The sequence below is a fragment of the Phasianus colchicus genome, chromosome 1 (genome assembly GCF_987193195.1).
Source record: "Phasianus colchicus chromosome 1, bPhaCol1.hap1.1, whole genome shotgun sequence".
Taxonomy (NCBI): Eukaryota; Metazoa; Chordata; class Aves; order Galliformes; family Phasianidae; genus Phasianus; species Phasianus colchicus.
In genome coordinates this window covers 771,176-793,697 of record NC_143436.1, presented here as the reverse complement: position 1 = coordinate 793,697, position 22,522 = coordinate 771,176, and the positions used below count along the sequence as shown (strand labels likewise).

Sequence of the window (22,522 nt, the reverse complement as noted above, 5' to 3'; positions counted from 1 at the left end):
TATGGGGTTGTATGGGGTTGTATGGGGGGGTATGGGGTTGTATGGGGTGGTATGGGGTGGTATGGGGTTGTATGGGGTAGTATGGGGATGTATGGGGTGGTATGGGGTTGTATGGGGTTGTATGGGGTTGTATGGGGGGGTATGGGGTTGTATGGGGATGTATGGGGTGGTATGGGGTTGTATGGGGTTGTATGGGGTGGTATGGGGTTGTATGGGGATGTATGGGGTTGTATGGGGTGGTATGGGGGGATATGGGGTGGTATGGGGTTGTATGGGGTTGTATGGGGTTGTATGGGGCGGTATGGGGTGGTATGGGGTTGTATGGGGTGGTATGGGGTTGTATGCGGTTGTATGGGGTTGTATGGGGTGGTATGGGGTTGTATGGGGGGGTATGGGGTTGTATGGGGTGGTATGGGGTGGTATGGGGTGGTATGGGGATGTATGGGGTTGTATGGGGTTGTATGGGGTTGTATGGGGTTGTATGGGGGGGTATGGGGTTGTATGGGGTTGTATGGGGGGGTATGGGGTTGTATGGGGTGGTATGGGGTGGTATGGGGTGGTATGGGGTAGTATGGGGATGTATGGGGATGTATGGGGTTGTATGGGGTGGTATGGGGGGATATGGGGTGGTATGGGGTTGTATGGGGTTGTATGGGGTTGTATGGGGCGGTATGGGGTGGTATGGGGTTGTATGGGGTGGTATGGGGGGATATGGCGTTGTATGGGGTTGTATGGGGTTGTATGGGGTTGTATGGGGTTGTATGGGGTTGTATGGGGTTGTATGGGGCGGTATGGGGTGGTATGGGGTTGTATGGGGTGGTATGGGGGGATATGGCGTTGTATGGGGTTGTATGGGGTTGTATGGTGTGGTATGGGGTGGAATGGGGTTGTATGGGGTTGTATGGGGTTGTATGCGGTTGTATGGGGTTGTATGGGGTTGTATGGGGTGGTATGGGGTGGTATGGGGTTGTATGGGGTGGTATGGGGTTGTATGGGGTGGTATGGGGTGGTATGGGGTTGTATGCGGTTGTATGGGGTTGTATGGGGCGGTATGGGGTGGTATGGGGTTGTATGGGGTGGTATGGGGTGGTATGGGGTTGTATGCGGTTGTATGGGGTTGTATGGGGTGGTATGGGGTTGTATGGGGTGGTATGGGGTTGTATGGGGTGGTATGGGGTGGTATGGGGTTGTATGCGGTTGTATGGGGTTGTATGGGGTTGTATGGGGTTGTATGGGGTGGTATGGGGTTGTATGGGGTGGTATGGGGTGGTATGGGGTTGTATGGGGTTGTATGGGGTTGTATGGGGTGGTATGGGGCTGTATGGGGATGTATGGGATGGTATGGGGCTGTATGGGGTTGTATGGGGTTGTATGGGGTGGTATGGGGTTGTATGGGGATGTATGGGGTTGTATGGGGTGGTATGGGGTTGTATGGGGTGGTATGGGGTTGTATGGGGTTGTATGGGGTGGTATGGGTTGGTATGGGGTTGTATGGGGCGGTATGGGGTGGTATGGGGTGGTATGGGGTTGTATGGGGATGTATGGGGATGTATGGGGTGGTATGGGGTTGTATAGGGTTGTATGGGGTTGTATGGGAGGATATGGGGGTGTGGGGGGTAATGGGGGGTATGGGGTTATATGTGGGTATGGGGGTGTGGGGGGTAATGGGGGGATATGGGGTTATATGGGGTTATATGGGGGATGTGAGGGGTAATGGGGTGATATGGGGTTATATGGGGGGATGGGGGGCAATGGGGGATATGGGGGGATATGGGGTTATATGTGGGGATATGGGGTTGTGGGGGGTAATGGGGGGATATGGGGTTATGGGGTGTAATGGGGGGTATGGGGTTATACGGGGGGTGGGTGGTTATGGGGGGAAATGGGGAGGTGGGGGTGTGGGGGGTAATGTGGGGATATGGGGTTATATGGGGGGTTTGGGGGGTATGGGGTTGTATGGGGGATATGGGGTGATATGGGGCGTTTTGGGGGTATGGGGGGATATGGGGGAGTATGGGGGGATATAGGGGGCATGGGAGATATGGGGGGGATATGGGGGAATTGGGGGATATGGGAGGGTATGTGGTTATATGGGGGGATGGGGGGATTTGGGATATGGGGGAATATGGGGGATATGGGGAGGTATGGGGGGTTTTGGGGGGTATGGGGGATATGCGGGTATGGGGGTATGGAGACGATATGGGGTTATATGGGGGATATGGTCTTGTAGGGGGTTATATGGGGGATATGGGGATATAGGGGGGTGGGGTTCTATGGGGGGATATGGGGAATATGGGGTTATATGGGGGGTATGGGGGGTATGGGGGGGATGGAGGGATTTGGGATATGGGGGGGGATATGGGGGATATGGGGGTATGGGGGGATATCAGGATATGGGGGGTATGGGGTTATATGGGGGGTATGGGGGTTATGGGGTTATAGGGGATATGGGGTTATATGGGAGGATATGGGGGATATGGGGGTATGGGGGCATGGGGGGGATGGGATTATATGGGCTGTATGGGGGATATGGGAGATATGGGGGGTGGGGGGTTATGGGGTAATATGGGGTGTCTGCGGGATATGGGAGGGATGGGGCGGTTATAGGGGGGATGGGGATATGGGGGGTTATGGGGTTGTATGGGGGATATGGGGTGTATGGGGCAGATAGTTGTGGGATTATGGGGCGTGGGGTTGTGGGGTTATGGGGAGGATGGTTGTAGGGTTCTGGGGTTTGGGGTTTGGGGTTTGGGGTTGTGGGGTTGTGGGGTTATGGGGCAGATAGTTATGGGATTATGGGGTTTGGGGTTGTGGGGTTATGGGGCGGATGGTTATAGGATTGTGGGGTTCTGGGATTTGGGGTTGTGGGGTTATGGAGTGGATGGTTATAGGGTTCTGGGGTTTGGGGTAGTGGGGTTATGGGGTGGACAGTTATAGGGTTGTGGGGTTTGGGGTTGTGGGGTTATGGGGCGGCTGGTGATGGCGCTGGCTGCGGCCCCATAGGATTCCTCGCAGGGGAACTCGGTGCATCAGATCTCCATGATCCGCTACATCAAGGAGCGATACCCGGAGCTGCAGGTGGTGGGGGGCAGCGGTGAGACGTGGGGGGTTTGGGGGGGGGTCTGCGTGGGGGGGGCGTGGGGTGATGTGGGGTGGGGGGGGAGGATGCGGGGCGGGGATGTGGGGTGACTTTGGGTGGGGATTTGGGGTGATTTGGGGTGGGGATGGGGGGTGATGTGGGGTGAGGGTGTGGGGTGATGTGGGGTGGGGGGTGAAGATGTGGGGCGGGGATGTGGGGTGACTTTGGGTGGGGATTTGGGGTGATTTGGGGTGGGGATGGGGGGCGATGTGGGGTGAGGATGTGGGGTGGAGATGTGGGGTGATGTGGGGTGACGATGTGGGGTGATGTGGGGTGAGGGTGTGGGGTGATGTGGGGTGGGGGGGGAGGATGCGGGGCGGGGATGTGGGGTGACTTTGGGTGGGGATTTGGGGTGATTTGGGGTGGGGATGGGGGGCGATGTGGGGTGAGGGTGTGGGGTGATGCAGGGCAGGGATGTGGGGTGATGGAGTGAGGATGTGGGGTGATGCAGGGTGACATTGGGTTAGGATTTGGGGTGATGTGGGGTGATGTGGGGCAGGGTTGTAGGGTGACGTGGGGTGAGGATGTGGGGTGATGTGGGGCAGGGATGTGGGGTGATGGGGTGAGGATGTGGGGTGACATTGGGTGGGGATGTGGGGTGATGTGGGGTGGAGAAGTGGGGTGATGTGGGGCGGAGTTGTGGGGTGATGTGGGGTGAGGATGTGGGCTGATGTGGGGCAGGTTTGTGGGGTGACGTGGGATGAGGATGTGGGGTGATGTGGGGCAGAGCTGTGGGGCAGTGTGGGGCAGGGTTGTGGGGTGATGTGGGGTGGGGGTGTGGGGTGATGTGGGGTGGAGGGTGAGGATGTGGGGCAGGGATGTGGGGTGACTTTGGGTGGGGATTTGGGGTGATTTGGGGTGGGGATGGGGGGCGATGTGGGGCAGGGTTGTGGGGTGATGAGGGGTGAGGGTGTGGGGTGATGTGGGGCGGAGATGTGGGGTGATGTGGGGCAGGGATGTGGGGTAATGAAGTGAGGATGTGGGGTGATGTGTGGTGACATTGGGTTAGGATTTAGGATGATGTGGGGTGGAGATGTGGGGTAATGGGGAGCAAAGCTGTGGGGTGATGTGGGGTGAGGGTGTGAGATGATGTGGGGCAGGGTTGTGGGGTGATGGGGTGAGGATGTGGGACAGGGATGTGGGGTGCCATGGGGTTTTGGGCAGAGCTGTGCTATGGGGCAGGGCTGTGGGGCAGGGCTGTGCTGTGGGGCAGGGCTATGGGGCAGGGCAGAGCTATGGGGCAAGGCTATGGGGTAGGGCTATGCTATGGGGCAGGGCTATGCTGTGGGGCAGGGCTGTGCTGTGGGGCAGAGCTGTGCTATGGGGCAGGGCTGTGGGGCAGAGCTCTGCTGTGGGGCAGGGCTGTGGGGCAGGGCTGTGCTATGGGGCAGAGCTGTGGGGCAGAGCTGTGCTATGGGGCAGGGCTGTGCTATGGGGCAGAGCTGTGCTGTGAGGCAGGGCTATGGGGCAGAGCTGTGCTGTGGGGCAGTACTATGGGGCAGGGCTGTGCTGTGGGGCAGAGCTGTGCTGTGGGGTGGTGCTATGGGGCAGAGCTGTGCTGTGGGGTGGTGCTATGGGGCAGGGCTGTGCTGTGGGGTAGAGCTGTGCTGTGGGGCAGAGCTATGGGGCAGAGCTGTGCTATGGAGCAGTGCTATGGGGCAGGGCTGTGGGGCAGGGCTGTGCTGTGGGGCGGTGCTATGGGGCAGGGCTGTGCTGTGGGGCAGGGCTGTGCTGTGGGGTGGTGCTATGGGGCAGAGCTGTGCTGTGGGGTGGTGCTATGGGGCAGGGCTGTGCTGTGGGGCAGGGCTGTGCTATGGGGCAGTACTATGGAGCAGTGCTATGGGGCAGGGCTATGGGGCAGGGCTGTGCTATGGGGCAGTACTATGGAGCAGTGCTATGGGGCAGGGCTATGGGGCAGGGCTGTGCTATGGGGCAGGGCTGTGCTGTGGGGCAGAGCTGTGGGGCAGAGCTGTGCTATGGGGCAGAGCTGTGGGGCAGAGCTGTGTCTGTTGGCGCAGTGGTGACGGCGGCGCAGGCGCGGAATCTGATCGAGGCGGGCGCTGATGCCCTGCGAGTGGGGATGGGGGGCGGCAGCGACTGCGGCTCCAATGACGGTGAGACCCCCAGTGACCCCAGCGTGACCCCAAAGTGACCCCTGAGTGACCCCAGGGTGACCCCAAACTGACCCCAAACTGACCCCAATCTGTCCCCAAATCGTCCCCACTGTGACTCCAGAGTGACCCCCAATTGACCCCAAGGTGACCCCAAACAGACCCCAGGGTGACCCCCAAGTGACCACAAAGTGACCCCAGAGTGACCCCCAACTGACCCCAGGGTGACCTCAGGGTGACCCCAAAGTGACCCCGATCTGTCCCCAAATTGTTCCCACTGTGACCCCAGGGTGACCCCAAACTGACCCCAATGTGACCCCAGGGTGACCCCAAAGTGACCCCAATCTGTCCCCAAATTGTCCCCACTGTGACCCCAGGGTGACCCCAGGGTGACCCCAAACTGACCCCATGTGACCCCCAGTGACCCCCAACTGACCCCAGGGTGACCCCAAAGTGACCCTGATCTGTCCCCAAATTGTCCCCACTCTACCCCAGACTGACCCCAATGTGTCCCCAGGGTGAACCCAAACTGACCCCAAAGCAACCCCACTGTGACCCCAATGTGTCCCCTAAGTGACCTCACTGTGACCCTAAACTGACCCCCAACTGACCCCACTGTGACCCGAGAGTAACCCCAGAGTGACCCCAATCTGACCCCAGAGTGACCCCAATCTGACCCCAATCTGTCCCCGAATTGACCCCACTGTGACCCCAGTGTGTCTCCAAATGTCCCCAGAGTGACCCCAGAGTGACCTCACTGTGACCCAAACTGACCCCAAAGTGACCCCAATGTGTCCCCACTGTGACCTCACTGTGACCCCAAACTGACCCCAACTGACCCCACTGTGACCCCAGGGTGACCCCAAAGTGACCCCAAAGTGACCTCACTGTGACCCCAAACTGACCCCCAACTGACCCCACTGTGACCCCAGAGTAACCCCAGAGTGACCCCAAAGTGACCCCAGGGTGACCCCAAACTGACCCCAATCTGTCCCCAAATTGACCCCACTGTGACCACAGAGTGACCCCACTGTGACCCCAAACTGACCCCACTGTGACCCCAGGGTGACCCCGATCTGTCCCCAAATTGTCCCCACTGTGACCCCAGAGTGACCCCAAAGTGACCCCACTGTGACCCCACTGTGACCCCAAACTGACCCCAAACTGACCCCAATCTGTCCCCAATTTGACCCCACTGTGACCCCAGTGTGTCTCCAAATGTCCCCACTGTGACCCCAGAGTGACCCCTCTGTGACCCCAAACTGTTCCCAAAGTGACCCCAATGTGACCCCAGGGTGACCCTGCTCTGACCCAAAATGACCCCACTGTGACCCCACTGTGACCCCAAAGTGACCCCGAACTGAACCCAAAGTGTCCCCACTGTGACCTCAGGGTGACCCCACTGTGACCCCACTGTGACTCCAATGTGTCCCCACTGTGTCCCCAAAGTGACCTGAGAGTGACCCCAAAGTGCCCCCCAACTGACCCCATAGAAACCCCAATGACCCAAGAGTGACCCCAAAGTGACCCCCCTGTGACCCCAAAGTGACCCCAGTATCGCCAAACTGACCCCCAACTGCCCCCACTGTGACCCCAGAGTGACCCCAAACTGACCTCTGAGTGACCACAAGGTGACCCCACTGTGACCCCACTGTGACCCCACAGTGACCCCAAAGTGATCCCGCTCTGACCCCAGGGTGACCCCAATGTGACCCCAAACTGACCTCAAACTGACCCCACTGTGACCCCACTGTGACCCCAAAGTGATCCCGCTGTGACCCCAGGTTGACCCCAATGTGACCCCAGAGTGACCCCAAACTGACCCTAAACTGTTCCCAAAGTGACACCACTGTGATCCCAAAATGACCCTGAAGTGACCCCACTGTGACCCTGTGACCCCACTGTGACCCCAATGTCCCCAATGTGACCCCAAAGTGACCCCAGGGTGACCCCACTGTGACCCCACTGTGACCCCAATGTGTCCCCAAAGTGACTCCACTGTGACCCCAAACTGACCCCTGAGTGACCCCTGTGAGACCCCAATATGTCCCCAAAGTGACCCCAAACTGACCCCTGAGTGACCCCAAAGTGACCCCATTGCCACCCCAGTGTCCCCAGTGTGACCCTACTGACCCCTGAGTGACCTCAGAGTGACCCCAAAGTGACCCCACTGTGACCCCATTGTCCCCAATGTGACCCCACTGACCCCAGTGTGACCCCAGTGTGTCCCCAAAATGACCCCACTGTGACCCCTGAGTGACCCCAAACTGACCCCAGGGTGACCCCAAAGTGTCCACAAAATGAACCCAAAGTGACCTCAGGGTGACCCCAAATTGACCCCAAAGTGACCCCTGAGTGACCCCAAAGTGACCCCAATGTGTCCCCAGAGTGACCCCAATGTGACCCCAAACTGACCCCTGAGTGACCTCAAAGTGACCCTAAGCTGTGACCCCTAACTGACCCCAAAGTGAACACAAATGTCCCCACTGTGACCCCAAATGTCCCCATTGCGACCCCAAAGTGACCCCAGTGTGACCCCGAGCTGACCCTCGACTGACCCCAAAGTGACCCCAAAGTGAATGCAAATGTCCCCAGAGTGACCCCACTGTCCCTCATGTCCCCATTGTGTCCCCCCATGTCCCCACTGTCCCCCCACGACCCCACTGTCCCCATCCCTGCCCTCCCATGTCCCCATTGTGTCCCCGATGCCCCCCACGTCCCTCCATGACCCCATTGTCCCCCCATGTCCCCACATCTCCATGTCCCCATTGTCCCCCCATGTCCCCACTGTCCCCCATTGTCCCCCATTGTCCCCCATGTCCCCCCATTGTCCTCCCATGTCCCCCCATGTCCCCATGTCCCTATGTCCCCATTGACCCCATTGTGCCCCATGTCCCCCCTGTCCCCATGTCCCCCCATTCCCACCCATTGTCCCCCCATGTCCACATTGTCCCCATTGTCCCCCCATGTCTCCCATGTGTCCCCATTGTCCCTATTGTCCCCCCACGTCCCCACTGTCCACCCATGTCCCCATGTCCCCCCATGTCCCCATTGTCCCCACTGTCGCCCCATTATCCCCATTGTCCCCCACGTCCCCATGTCCCCCCATGTCGCCACTGTCCCCCCATATCCCCATTGTCCCCATGACCCCATTGTCCCCTCTGCCCCCTCATTGTCCCCTCATGATCCCCACTGTCCCCCATGTCCCCATGTCCCCATTGTCCCCCATGTCCCCCCATGTCCCCATTGTGCCTCCATTGTCCCCATTGTCCCCCATGACCCCATTGTCCCCACTGTCCCCCCATTGTCCCCATTGTCCTCCATGTCCCCCCATGTCCCCCCATTCCCCTCAATTGTCCCCCCACGTCCCCACTGCCCCCCATGTCCCCCCATGTCCCCCCATGTCCCCCCATGTCCCCATGTCCCCATTGACCCCATTGTCCCCCATGTCCCCCATGTCCCCCCATTTCCCCCCCATTGTCCCCCCATGTCCCCATTGTCCCCCACGTCCCCATGTCCCCCCACGTACCCATGTCCCCATTGTCCCCCCATATCCCCAATTGTCCCCCATGACCCCATTCTCCCCACTGTCCCCTCATTGTCCCCCCATTGTCCCCATGACCCCATGTCCCCATTGTCCCCCCATATCCCAATTGTCCCCCCATGTCCCCATTGACCCCATTGTTCCCCCATATCCTCCCATGTCCCCATGTCCCCCCATGTCCCCGTTGTCCCCCACGTCCCCACGTCCCCCCACGTCCCCATGTCCCCATTGTCCCCCACGTCCCCATATCCCCATTGTCCCCCATGACCCCATTGTCCCCCCATGTCCCTACTGTCCCCCATGTCCCCCATGTCCTCATGTCCCCATTGTCCCCATTGTCCCCCCATATCCCCATTGTCCCACATGACCCCATTGTCCCCCCGTTGTCCCCATGTCCCCATATCCCCACTGTCCCCCCATGTCCCCATCGTCCCCCATGACCCCGTTGTCCCCGCTGTCCCCCCATTGTCCCCAATGTCCCCACTGTCCCCAATGTCCCCATTTCTCCAATTGCCCCAATGACTCCCAAAGTCCCCACTGCCCCCTGTGTCCCCACTGTCCCCCATGACCCCCCCGAATGACCCCATTGCCCCCCATGTCCCCACTGTCCCCCATAACCCCCCCACTGTCCCCACTGTCCCCATTTCTCCCATTGTCCCAATGATTCCCCCACTGTCCCCACTGCCCCCCGTGTCCCCGCTGTCCCCCATAACCGCCCTCATTGTCCCCATTGCCCCCCATGTACCCCCATGTCCCCATTGTCCCCATGACCCCATTGTCCCCCCATATCCTCCCATGTCCCCATTTCCCCCATATCCCCATTGTCCCCCACATCCCCAGGTCCCCCCATGTCCCCATATCCCCATTATCGCCCCATGTCCCCATCGTCCCCATGACCCCATTGTCCCCATTGTCCCCGCCGTCCCCTCATTGTCCCCATTGTCCCCCTGTCCCCGCCGCCCCCTGTGGCAGCAGCGCCGTGCGGCCGGCCGCAGGGCACGGCGGTTTATAGGGTGGCGGATTACGCGCGGCGCTTCGGGGTTCCGGTCATCGCCGACGGCGGGATCCGAGCTGTGGGGCACGTGGTCAAGGCGCTGGCGCTCGGGGCCTCCACAGGTGTGGGGTTTTGTGGGGTTTTGTGGGGTTTTGTGGGGTTATGGGGTGTGGGATATGGGGTTATGGGGTTATGGGGTTCTAGGATCTGGGATCCGAGCTGTGGGGCACGTGGTCAAGGCGCTGGCGCTCGGGGCCTCCACAGGTGTGGGGTTCTATGGGGTTTTGTGGGGTTTTGTGGGGTTTTAGGGGGTTTTGTGGGGTTTTATGGGGTTTTGTGGGGTTTTAGGGGGTTTTGTGGGGTTATGGGGTGTGGGATATGGGGTTATGGGGTTATGGGGTTCTAGGATCTGGGATCCGAGCTGTGGGGCACGTGGTCAAGGCGCTGGCGATCGGGGCCTCCACAGGTGTGGGGTTCTATGGGGTTTTGTGGGGTTTTGTGGGCTTTTATGGGGTTTTGTGGGGTTTTATGGGGTTTTGTGGGGTTTTATGGGGTTTTGTGGGGTTATGGGGTGTGGGATATGGGGTTATGGGGTTATGGGGTTCTAGGATCTGGGATCCGAGCTGTGGGGCACGTGGTCAAGGCGCTGGCGCTCGGGGCCTCCACAGGTGTGGGGTTTTATGGGGTTTTATGGGGTTTTGTGGGGTTTTGTGGGGTTTTGTGGGGTTTTATGGGGTTACGGGGTGTGGAATATGCGGTTATGGGGTATGGGGTTCTAGGATCTGGGATCCAAGCTGTGGGGCACGTGGTCAAGGCGCTGGCGCTCGGGGCCTCCACAGGTGTGGGGTTTTATGGGGTTTTGTGGGGTTTTATGGGGTTTTGTGGGGTTTTATGGGGTTTTGTGGGGTTACGGGGTGTGGGATATGGGGTTATGGGGTTATGGGGTTCTAGGATCTGGGATCCGCGCTGTGGGGCACGTGGTCAAGGTGCTGGCGCTCGGGGCCTCCACAGGTGTGGGGTTTTATGGGGTTTTGTGGGGTTTTGTGGGGTTTTGTGGGGTTTTATGGGGTTTTGAGGGGTTTTATGGGGCTTTATGGGGTTTTATGAGGTTATGGGGTGTGGGATATGGGGTTATGGGGTTATGGGGTTATAGGATATGGGATCCGCGCTGTGGGGCACGTGGTCAAGGCGCTCGCACTCAGGGCCTCCACAGGTGTGGGTTTTTATGGGGTTTGGGGTTTTATGGGGTTATAGGATATGGGATATGGGGTTATGGGGTTGTGGGGTTATAGGTTACGGGGTTATGGGCTTATAGGATATGGGGTTATAGGTTATGGGATATGGGGTGTGGGACATGTGGTGAAGGCGCTGGTGGGGGAAGAGTCCACTGGTGTGTGGGGTTATGCGGTTATGGGGTGTGGGGTTTATGTGGTGTGGGTTTATGGGGTGTGGGGTGTGGGATATGGGATGTGGAATATGGGATGTGGGATATGGGGTTATGGGGTGTGAGGTTGTGGGATGTGTAGATATGGGATTTTGTGGTGTGGGATGTGGGGTTGTGGGGCACGGGATGAGGGGTGTAGGATGTGAGGATATGGGGTGCGGGATATGGCATGTGGGGTGTGGGGTTATGGGATGCGCAGTATGGTCCCAATGGGGTCCCAATTTGGGGTTGTGGTCTCAATGGGGTCCCAATGTGGGGTCATGGTCCCATTGGGGTCCCATTTTGGGGTCATGGTCCCAATGGGGTCCCCATTTGGGGTCATGGTCCCAATGAGGCCCCATGTTGGATCACAGTGATGATGGGATCCCAATTTAGGGTCATGGTCCCAATGGGGTCCCAATTTAGGATCATGGTCCCATTGGGGTCCCCATTTGGGGTTGTGGTTCCAATGGGGTCCCAATTTAGGATCATGGTCCCATTGGGGTCCCCATGTGGGGTCATGGTCCCATTGGGCTCCTGATTTGGGGTCATGGTCCCATTGGGGTCCCCATTTGGGGTCGTGGTCCCATTGGGGTCCCCATGTGGGGTCGTGGTCACATTGGGGTCCCAATTTGCGGTCGTGGTTCCAATGGGGTCCCAATTTAGGAGCATGGTCCCAGTGGGGTCCCAATTTGGGGTCATGGTCCCATTGGGGTCCCCATTTGGGGTCGTGGTCCCATTAGGGTCCCAATGTGGGGTCATGGTCCCATTGGGGTCCCAATTTAGGGTCATGGTTCCAATGGGGTCCCAATTTGGGGTCATGGTTCCAATGGGGTCCCCATTTGGGGTCCCCATGTGGGGTCGTGGCCCCAGTGACGCCCCGTTTCTGGCAGTGATGGTGGGGTCGCTGCTGGCCGGCACCACCGAGGCTCCGGGCGACTTCTTCTCGGGGGGCGTCGAGCCGAAGAAGTTCCGTGGGGGGGGGCCGCTGGAGGTCACACCGCCGGGGGGGGGCGGCCAGCAGCACGGCTACAGGTAGGGGGGAGGGGGGGGCTGTGGGGTCATGGGGCAAATGGGGTCGTGGGGGGCGATGGGGGCATTGGGGATAATGGGGTGAATGGGAACGGCGGGGTGATGGAGCTGATGGGGACAATGGGGACAGCGGGGACAATGGGGTCAGGGGGGACAGTGGGGACAGCGGGGACAGCAGGGGCATTGGGGGGGGTTATGGGGGACAGTGGGGACACGGGGGGCAGTGGGGACTTTGGGAGTCATTGGGACAATGGGAGAAATGGGGACACTGGGGACATTGGGGACAATGGGGACATGGGGGGGAGTTATGGGGGACAATGGGGACAGTGAGGGGTAATGGGGGCAGTGGGGGATAATAGGGACAGTGGGGACTGGGGGACAGTGGGGACAGGGGGGATAATGGGGGCAGTGGGTGTCAGAGGGGACAGTGGGGACGGGGGGGATAATGGGGGCAGTGGGGGTCAGTGGGAACTGGGGTTTATGGGAACAGTGGGGGATAATGGGAACAGGGGATAATGGGGACAGTGGGGGACAGTAGGGACTGCGGGACAATGGGGACACTGGGGCCAGTGGGAACAATGGGAGCAATGGGGGTAATGGGGACAATGGGGATAATGGGGACATTAAGGGTCCATGGGAACAGGGATTATGGGAACAGTGGGGGATAATGGGGACAGTGGGGACTGGGGGACAATGGGGACAGGGATAATGGGGACATTGGGGTCAGTGGGAACAATGGGGGCAATGGGGACAGTGGGGATAATGGGGACATTAGGGGTCCATGGGACAGGGTGGATAATGGGGGCAGTGGGGTCAGTGGGGACAATGGGGGCAATGGGGGCAGTAGGGGATAATGGGGACATTGGGGGTCAATAGGGATGGGGGATAATGGGGGCAGTAGGGATAATGGGGACAGTGCGGACTGGGGGACAATGGGGACAGGGATAATGGGGACATTGGGGTCAGTGGGAACAATGGGGGCAATGGGGACAGTGGGGATAATGGGGACATTGGGGGTCAGTGGGGACAATGGGGGCAATGGGGACAGTAGATTATGGGGACAGTGGGGGACAGTAGGGACTGGGGGACAAGGGGGACAGGGATAATGGAGACATTGGGGTCAGTGGGAACAATGGGGGCAACTGGGACAGTAGGGATAATGGGGGCAATGGGGGTCAATGGGGACAGGGGATTATGGGGACGGGGGATAATGAGGACAGTGGGGAGCAGTGGGGACAATAGGGGACAATGGGGGCAGGGGAGGATAATGGGGACAGTGGGGACTGGGGGATAATGGGGACGGGGAGGATAATGGGGATATTGGGGGTCAATGGGAACTGGGGATTATGGGGAAAGTGGGGGATAATGGGGACAGTGGGGGACAATGGGGACAGTGGGGGATAATGGGGACAGGGCGGATAATGGGGGCAGGGGGCATAGTGGGGGCAGTGGAGGATAATGGGGACAGTGGGGGTCAGTGGGGACAGTGGGGATAATGGGGACAGTGGGGGACAGTAGGGACTGGGGGACAATGGGGATAGGGGGATAATGGGGGCAGTGGGGGGATAATGGGAGCAATGGGTACATTGGGGGTCAATGGGGACAGGCGATTATGGGGACAGTAGGGGATAATGGGGACGGTGGGGGACAGTAGGGACTGGGAGACATTGGGGACAGGGGAGATAATGGGGGCAGTGGAGGTCAGCGGGGACAATGGGGATGGGGGATAATGGGGACGTGGGGGATAATGGGGACAATGGGGATTGGGGGTCAATGGGGACGAGGGGACTGGGGACAATGGGGGACAAAGGGGACATTGGGGGATAAAGGGGACATTGGGGGTCAATGGGGACGGTGAGGAATGGGGGATAATGAGAATGGGGGGGATAATGGGGACAGTGGGGGACAATGGGGACAGTGAGGAGTGGGGGATAATGGAGATGGGGGGGACCAAGGGGGCAGTGGGGGATAATAGGGGCAGAGGGGGACAGTGGGTGTTGGGGGTTAATGGGGACACTGGGAAGTAATGGGGACATGGGGGATGGGGGGGACAATGAGGAGCAGGAGTTGACCTCCTCCCTCCTTCCCCTCCTCCCCCCCCCCCATGTCCCCACAGCGATGGGGACAAGGGACAAATGGCGCAGGGCGTCCCCAGGTCGCTGCAGGACAAGGGATCCGTGCAGAAGTTCGTGCCCTACCTCATCGCTGGCATCCAGCACGGCTGCCAGGACGTGGGGGCACGGAGTCTGACTGCCCTGAGGTGAGATGGGGGGCTGCGGGGGGCAGGGGGGGCCATGGGGACAACGGGGACATTGGGGACATTGGGGAGCAGTGGGATGGTGGGGACCGTATGGAGAATGGGGAGCACAGGGACAATGGGGAGCAGGGAGACTTTGGGGACAGTGGGGATAATGGGGACCACAGGGACAGTGGGGTCAGTGGGGACCTTGGGGACCAATGGGACAATGGGGAGCAGGGACACCTTGGGGACAATGGGGACCACAGGGAATGACGGGGATAATGAGGATCACCGGGACACTGGGGGACATGGGGGCGATGCGGACAGCAGGAATAATAGGGACAGCAGGGATAATGGGGACAGTAGGGATAATGGGAACCAACGGGACAATGGGGAGCAGGGACACCTTGGGGACAATGGGGACCACAGGGGGCAGAGGGGATAATGAGGACCACCAGGACACTGGGGGACATGGGGGCGATGGGGACAGCAGGGGTGATGGGGACCATGAGGGATGCTGTGGGATGGACAGTGGGTACCATAAAGGATGATGGGAACCATGAGGGATGGTGGAGGTCATAAAAGATGATGGAGACCCTGAGGGATGATGGAGACCATTGGGATGATGGAGGTCATAAAAGATGATGGAGACCATGAGGGATTATGTGGACCATGAGGGATGATGGAGACCATTGGGATGATGGAGACCATAAGGGGTGGTGGAGATCATTAAAGATGATGGAGACCCTGAGGGATGATTGAGACCATTGGGATGACAGAGGCTATAAAAGATGATGGAGACCATGAGGGATGATGGAGGCTGCTGGGATGATGGAGACCATAAGGGATGGGATGGGCCAGGATGGATGATGGGGTCTGCTGGGATGGTGGGGACCGTGACAGATGGTGGAGGCCTGAAGGGATGGTGGGGACCATTGGCATGATGAGGGATGATGGAGACCATGAGGGATGGAATGGGATGGACATTGGGGACCATAAAGGATGATGGGGACCATGGGGGATGATGGAGACTGTTGGGATGATGGAGACCATAAGGGATGGCATGGGCCAGGGTGGATGATGGGGTCAGCTGGGATGGTGGGGACCGTGACAGATGGTGGAGGCCATTGGGATGATGGAGGCTATAAGAGATGATGGAGACCATGAGGGATGATGGAGGTCATAAAAGATGATGGAGACCATTGGGCTGGGATGATGGGGACCCTGAGGGATGATGGAGGCCATTGGGATGACGGAGGCTATAAAAGATGATGGAGACCATGAGGGATGATGGAGATCATTGGGATGATGGAGACCATAAGGGATGGGATGGGCCAGGGTGGATGATGGGGTCTGCTGGGATGGTGATGAATCGTGACAGATGGTGGAGGCCTGAAGGGATGATCGGGACCATGAGGGATGATGGAGGTCATAAAAGATGATGGAGACCCTGAGGGATGATGGGGACCATGAGGGATGATGGAGACCATTGGGATGATGGGGACCATGGAGGATAATGGGGACCATTGGGACAATGAGGACGATGGGGGATAATGGGGACCATGAGAGATGATGATGGGGGCCATGAGGGATGGTGGACATTGGGATGAATGGGGCCATAAGGGGTGGTGGAGACTGCTGGGATGGTTGGGACCATTGGGCTGGTGGGGCTGTGGGGTGGTGGCCATGGGGCTACTGGTGGCCATGAGGCGGTGGCCGTGGGGTGGTGGCCGTGGGCTGGTGGCCATGGGGCTGCTGGTGGCAGTGGGGTGGTGGTTGTGGGGCTGCTGGTGGCCGTAGGGTGGTGGCCTTGGGGCTGCTGGTGGCTGTGGGGTGGTGGCCGTGGGGTGGTGGCCATGGGGTGTTAGCTGTGGGGTGGTGGCCGTGGGCTGGTGGACATGGGGCTGCTGGTGGCTGTGGGGTGGTGGCAGTGGGGTGGTGGCCATGGCGTGGTAGCTGTGGGCTGGTGGCCATGGGGTGGGGGCCATGGGGCTGCTGGTGGCTGGGGTGGTGGCAGTGGGGTGGTGGCCATGGGCTGGTGGCCATGGGGCTGCTGGTGGCCGTGGGGTGGTGGCCGTGGGGCAGCTGATAGCTGTGGGGTGGTGGCAGTGGGGTGGTGGCCGTGGGGTGGTGGATGTGGGGCTGCTGGTGGCTGTGGGGTGATGGCCGTGGGGTGGTGGCCATGGGGCTACTGATGGCCGTGGGCTGGTGGCCGTGGGGCTGCTGGTGGCTGTGGGGTGATGGCCGTGGGGTGGTGGCCATGGGGCTGCTGGTGGCCGTGGACTGGTGGCAGTGGGTGCTGCAGGTCCATGACGTATTCGGGGCAGCTGAGGTTCGAGCGGCGCACGCTGGCTGCACAGCTGGAGGGAATGCAGGGACTGCAGGCGTGAGTGGGGCGGGGGGTGGCGGGGGGGTGACACGGGGGGACATGGGGGGGACACTGGGGAGGACGACGGAGGGGACATTGGGGGAACATGGGGGGAGTGGGGGGGACATCGGGGAGGGACATCAGGGGGGATGGGGGGACGTCAGGGGGGACATTGGGGGAATGGGGGATATGGGGGGGACATCAGGGGGACATTTGGGAGGGACATTGGGGGTGACAGTGGGGGGACATCAGGGGGACACTGGGGGGGACATTGGGGATACATCAGGGGGACATTGGGGGGACGTAATGGGGGACATTGGAGGGGACACTGGGGGGACATCGGGGGGACATTGGGGGACATCGGGGAGGGACATTGGGGAGGATATTGGGGGCACACCGGGGGGACATTGGGGGGGACATTGGGGGACATTGGGGGGGCATCAGGGGGACATTTGGGAGGGACATTGGGGGGGACATTAGGGGTGACACTGGGGGGATATCGGGGGGACACTGGGGGAACATTGGGGATACATCAGAGGGACAGTGGGGGGGACATCATGGGGGACACTGGGGGGACATGGGGTGCATTGGGGGGACATCAGGGGGACATTGGGGGGGACATGGGGGGACATTGGGGATATCATGGGGGACATTGGGGGGACATTGGGGGACATGGGGGGGACATCAGGGAGACATTGGGGGGGCATCAGGAGGACATTGGGGGGACATTGGGGATACATCAGGGGGACATTGGGGGGGACATCAGTGGGGACATTGGGGGACTTCGGGGGACATTGGGAGGGACATCAGGGAGACATTGGGAGGACATCAGGAAGACATTGGGGGTGACACTGGGGGGACATCATGGGGGACATTGGGGGATACTGGGGGGACATCGGGGGGGACATCAGGGGGGACATGGGGGGGACATCAGGGGGGGTGGCACCATGGCAGGGGCACTGTCCCCATTGTCCCCAATATCCTCGTTGTCACCCATGTCCTCATTGTCCCCACTGTCCCCATTGTCCCCAATGTCCCCAGTGTCCCCATTGCCTCCGTTCTCCTTACTGTTCCCATTGTCCCCAGTGTCCCCACTGACCCCACTGTCCCCATTGTCCCCTTTCGGCCCCATTGTCCCCTCTGTCCCCATTATCCCTATTGTTCCCACTGTCCCCATTGTCACCCATGTCCTCATTGTCCCCTCTGTCCCCATTGTCATCATCAACATCGGTGGCTCCATTGTCCCCAATGTCCCCACTGTCCTCATTGTCCCCTTATGGCCCCATTGTCTCCTCTGTCCCCAGTGTCCTCGTTGTCACCCATGTCCTCACTGTCCCCTCTGTCCCCATTGTCATCATCAACATTGGTGGCCCAATTGTCCCCACTGTCCCCCCATTGTCCCCACTGTCCCCCCCTTGTCTCCACTGCCCCCATTGTCCTCATTGTCCTCATTGTCCCCTTATGGCCCCATTATCCCCGTTGCCCCCATTGTCCCCAGTGTCCCCACGGTTCTTATTGGCTCCATTTTCAATTGTCCCCAATTGCCTTGTTGTCCCCACTGTCCCCACTGTCCTCGTTGTTCCCACTGTCCCCATTGTCCCCACCGTCCCCTGTCACCCCCTTGTCCCCATTGTCCCCGGTGACCCCCTCGCCCCCGATGGCAGCGCAGTGAGTGATGATGCCGGGTGACCCGGTGCCACCATCCCGGTGACAGCGCCAGGCGAGGTGGCCCGGTGGCATCCTGGTGGCACCGAGGTGACGGTGCCGGGTGGCCCGGTGCCGTCGTGGTGACAGTGCCACCATCATGGGGATGGCACCCCGTGGCCTGGTGGCATCACAGTGACGATGTCAGGTGGCCCGGTGGCATCGTGGTGACAGTGCCAGGCAGCCCAGGTGGCACTTAGGTGACACTGAGGTGACACTGAGGTGACACTGAGGTGACATCAGTGCACAGGCCATGTTCTTCCCTTCCCCCCCATCAAGTGTCACTGTGCTGCCATGTAAGGACTGGGACCCCCCCAAGTGGGGACAGTGCCACCCCCTTCTTGGGGACAATGCCACCACCCCCATATGGGGACAGTGCCACCACCCCCTTCTTGGGGACAATGCCACCACCGCCGTATGAGAACAGTGCCACCCCCCCATAGGAACAGTGCCCCCCCTATGGGGACAGTGCCCTCCCCTTGGGGACAGTGCCACCACCCCCCTATGGGGACAGTGCCACCTCCTCCTTGGGGACAATGCCCCCCCTATGGGGACAGTGCTCCCCGCCCCCCTCCCCATGGGGACAGTGCCACCAGCCCTTCTTGGGGACAGTGCCCCCCCCCGTTGGTGACACTGCCACCATCCCCCCTATGGGGACAGTGCCCCTGCCATGGGGACAGTGCCACCACCCCCCTATGGGGACAGGGACCCCCCGACTTGGGGACAATGGCCCCCCTATGGGGACAATGCTACCTCCTCCCTGGGGACAGTGCCCCCCCCCACCCCACCTTGGGGACAGTGCCACCACCCCCGTATGGGGACAGTGCCCCCCCCACCTTGGGGACAGTGCCCCCCCCCTTGAGGACAATGCCCCCCCCTATGGGGACAATGCCACCACCCCCCCCTTGGGGACAGTGCCACCATCCCTCCTATGGGGACAGTGCCCCCCCCATGGGGACAGTGCCACCACCCCCCTATGGGGACAGTCCCCCCCCCTTGGGGACAGTGCCACCACCCCCCTATGAGGACAGTGCCCCCCCTTGGGGACAGTGCCACCCTTATGGGGACAGTGCCCCCCCCTTGGGGACAGCCTGTGCTGACGTGGTGCTGTGGGGGGGGGCAGGGTGGCGATCCCACAGCCTCACCCCCAATCCTGACCCCCCCCTCTTTTGTGTCCCCCCCCCCCAGGTACGAGAAGCGCCTGTACTGAGGAGGGCAGACCGGGGGGGGGTCCCAGGGGTGCCATCCCCCCCCCCCATTGTCACCACCCCACAGCAGGAGGGACATTGGGATGGGGGGGGGTGACACCGCCAAGCAGACCCTCAGGGACAGCCCCAGCACTGGGGTCACCCCCCCCCGCACCCCAAATTTAGGGGGTCCATCCCCCCCCCCTCCAGCCCCAGGTTGGGGGTCTCAGTACCTCAAATTTAGGGACCCCCCCCCAAAATCCCCACATTTTCAGGTCCCAGGACCCCAAATTTAGCATCACTTCCCCCCCCCCCCACCCTCAGCCCCAGGACCCCAAATTTAGGGACCCCCCCCCAGAACCCCACATTATTGGATCCCAGGACCCCAAATTTAGGATCCCCCCCCAAACCCCACATTTTCAGGTCCCAGGACTTCAAATTTAGGGTGTCCCCCCCCCCAGCCCCAGTTATGGGGTTTCAGTACCTCAAATTAGGGACCCCCCCCTCAGAAACCCCATATTTTGAGTTCCCAGGACCCCAAATTTAGGACCCCCTCCCAAAACCCCACATTATTGGATCCCAGGACCCCAAATGTAGGGACCCCCCCCCCCCCCCAAACCCCACATAGTGAGGTCGCAGGGACCCAAATTTAGGGTGTCCCCCCCCCAGACCCAGGTTGTGGCATCTCAGTACCTCAAATTTAGGGACCCCCCCTCCCAGCCCCACATTTTCAGGTCCCAGGACCCCAAATTTAGGGTCTTTCCCCCCCCCCCCAGCCCCAGGACCCCAAATTTAGGGACCCCCCCCCAGAACCCCACATTATTGGATCCCAGGACCCCAAATTTAGGGACCCCCCCCAAAATCCCCACATTTTCAGGTCCCAGGACCCCAAATTTAGGATCTTTCCCTCCCCCCACTCAGCCCCAGGACCCCAAATTTAGGGTGTCCCCCCCCCTCAGCCCCAGGTTATGGGGTCGCAGTACCTCATATTAGGGACCCCCCCCCAAAAAACCCCATATTATTGGATCCCAGGACCTCAAATTTAGGGACCCCCGCCCCCAAACCCCCCCCACTTGGAAGCCCCAGGACCCCAAATTTAGGGTGCCCCCACCCCCCCCAGCCCCAGGTTGTGGGGTCTCAGTACCTCAAATTTGGGACCCCCCCACCCCATAACCCCCATATTTTGAGATCCCATGATCCCAAATTTAGGACCCCCTCCCAAAACCCCACATTATTGGATCCCAGGATCCCAAATTTAGGATGTGTCCCCCCCCCCCCCCCAGCCCCAGGTTGTGGTGTCCCAGGACCCCAAATTTAGGGTCCCCCCCCAAAACCCCACATTTTTGGGTACCACTACCCCGAATTTTTGGGGTACCCTCCAGCACCACCCGATTTGGGGTCCCAGCACCCCATAATTTCGGGTGTCCCCCCCCAGCACCCCAATTTTTGGGGGTCCCTTTGCGCTCAGGTTTTGGGGTCCGTCCCCCCCCCCGCCAAACCCCCCAGATTTTGGGGTCCCAGAACCTCAAATGTAGGATCCCCCCCCAGCACCCCAAGTTTTGGGTTCCCACCCCCTCATATTTTGGGGTCCCATCACCCCAAATATTCCCACCCCCCATTCACCCCAGGTTTTTGGGGTCCCTCCAAACTCCGGGATCCCGTCAGCTCCAGGTTTTGGGGTCCGTCACCCCAAATTTCGGGGTCCCGCCACCCCAAATAAAAGCCTCCCCTGCACCCCAAGTTCCCCCCTCCCCATTCAGCTCAGGTTTTTGGGGTCCGTCACCCCAAATGTTGTAGGGTCCCCAAATGTTGGGATCCCACCCCCTCAGGTATTGGGGTGCTGCGCCCCATATAGGGCTGCATAGGATGGGGTGCTGGAACCCGAATCCCTCTTTGGGGTTTTTTTTGGGGTGGCCATTGGGGGGCCTGTCAATAAAGGTATGGAGCATTGGGGTGTGTTTGTGTCTGACCCTAAAAAGGGGACCCCAAAAGGAACCACAACAAATGGGACCCCAAAAGGTGAACCTCTGAAACGGTGACCTCAAATGGAAACCCCAAAATGGAGACCCCAAAAATGGGAACCTTAAAGGGGGAACCCCAAAACGAGGACCCCAAATGGAACACCCAAAAAAAGGGACCCCAAAAAAGTGAATCCCCAAAATGGGGACCCCAAATGGGACCCCCAAAAAAGGGGACCCCAAAAGGGGTACCTCAAAAACGGTGACCTCAAATGGAGACCCCAAAATGGGAACCCCAAAATAGGGACCCCAGATGGAGACCCCAAAAATGGGAACATGAAAGGAGAACCCCAAAATGGGGATCTCAAATGGAACCCCCGAAATGGGGACTCCAAATGGGACCCCCAAAAAAGGGGACCCCAAAATGGGAACCTCCAAAATGGTGTCCTCAAATGGGGACCCCAAAATGAGGACCCCAAATGGAGACCCCAAAAATGGGAACCTCAAAGGGGAAACCCCAAACGAGGATCCCAAACGGGACCCCCATAAACGGGGACCCCAAATGGAACCCCCTAAAAAGGGGACCCCGAAAGGGGAAACCTTCGAAACGGTGACCTCAAATGGAAACCCCAAAATGGGAACCTCCAAAATGGTGACCTCAAATGGGAACCCCAAAATGGGGACCCCAAAATGACCCCAAATGGAGACCCCAAAAATGGAAACCCAAAAAGTGGACCCCAGATGGAGACCCCAAAAATGGGAACCTTAAAGGGGGAACCCCAAAACGAGGACCCCAAATGGAGACCTCCAAAAAACGGGACCC

At 59.9% G+C, this 22,522-nt stretch overlaps 1 protein-coding gene across 1 annotated transcript in view; it reads left to right on the top strand.

Annotated features, from left to right (window-relative positions):
* The window catches only part of LOC149919308 (inosine-5'-monophosphate dehydrogenase 1-like), a 32,290-nt gene extending 12,470 nt beyond the window's left edge, over positions 1–19,820 (top strand). The window contains exons 9-15 of the mRNA XM_090125729.1: positions 3,004–3,094; positions 5,158–5,253; positions 9,767–9,910; positions 12,105–12,246; positions 14,360–14,503; positions 16,788–16,868; positions 19,743–19,820. Coding sequence (XP_089981855.1) covers positions 3,004–3,094; positions 5,158–5,253; positions 9,767–9,910; positions 12,105–12,246; positions 14,360–14,503; positions 16,788–16,868; positions 19,743–19,764 — 720 coding nt within the window. The 3' untranslated portion in view covers positions 19,765–19,820. The remainder of the gene's footprint in view (positions 1–3,003; positions 3,095–5,157; positions 5,254–9,766; positions 9,911–12,104; positions 12,247–14,359; positions 14,504–16,787; positions 16,869–19,742) is intronic.
* Positions 19,821–22,522: the final 2,702 nt, after the last annotated feature.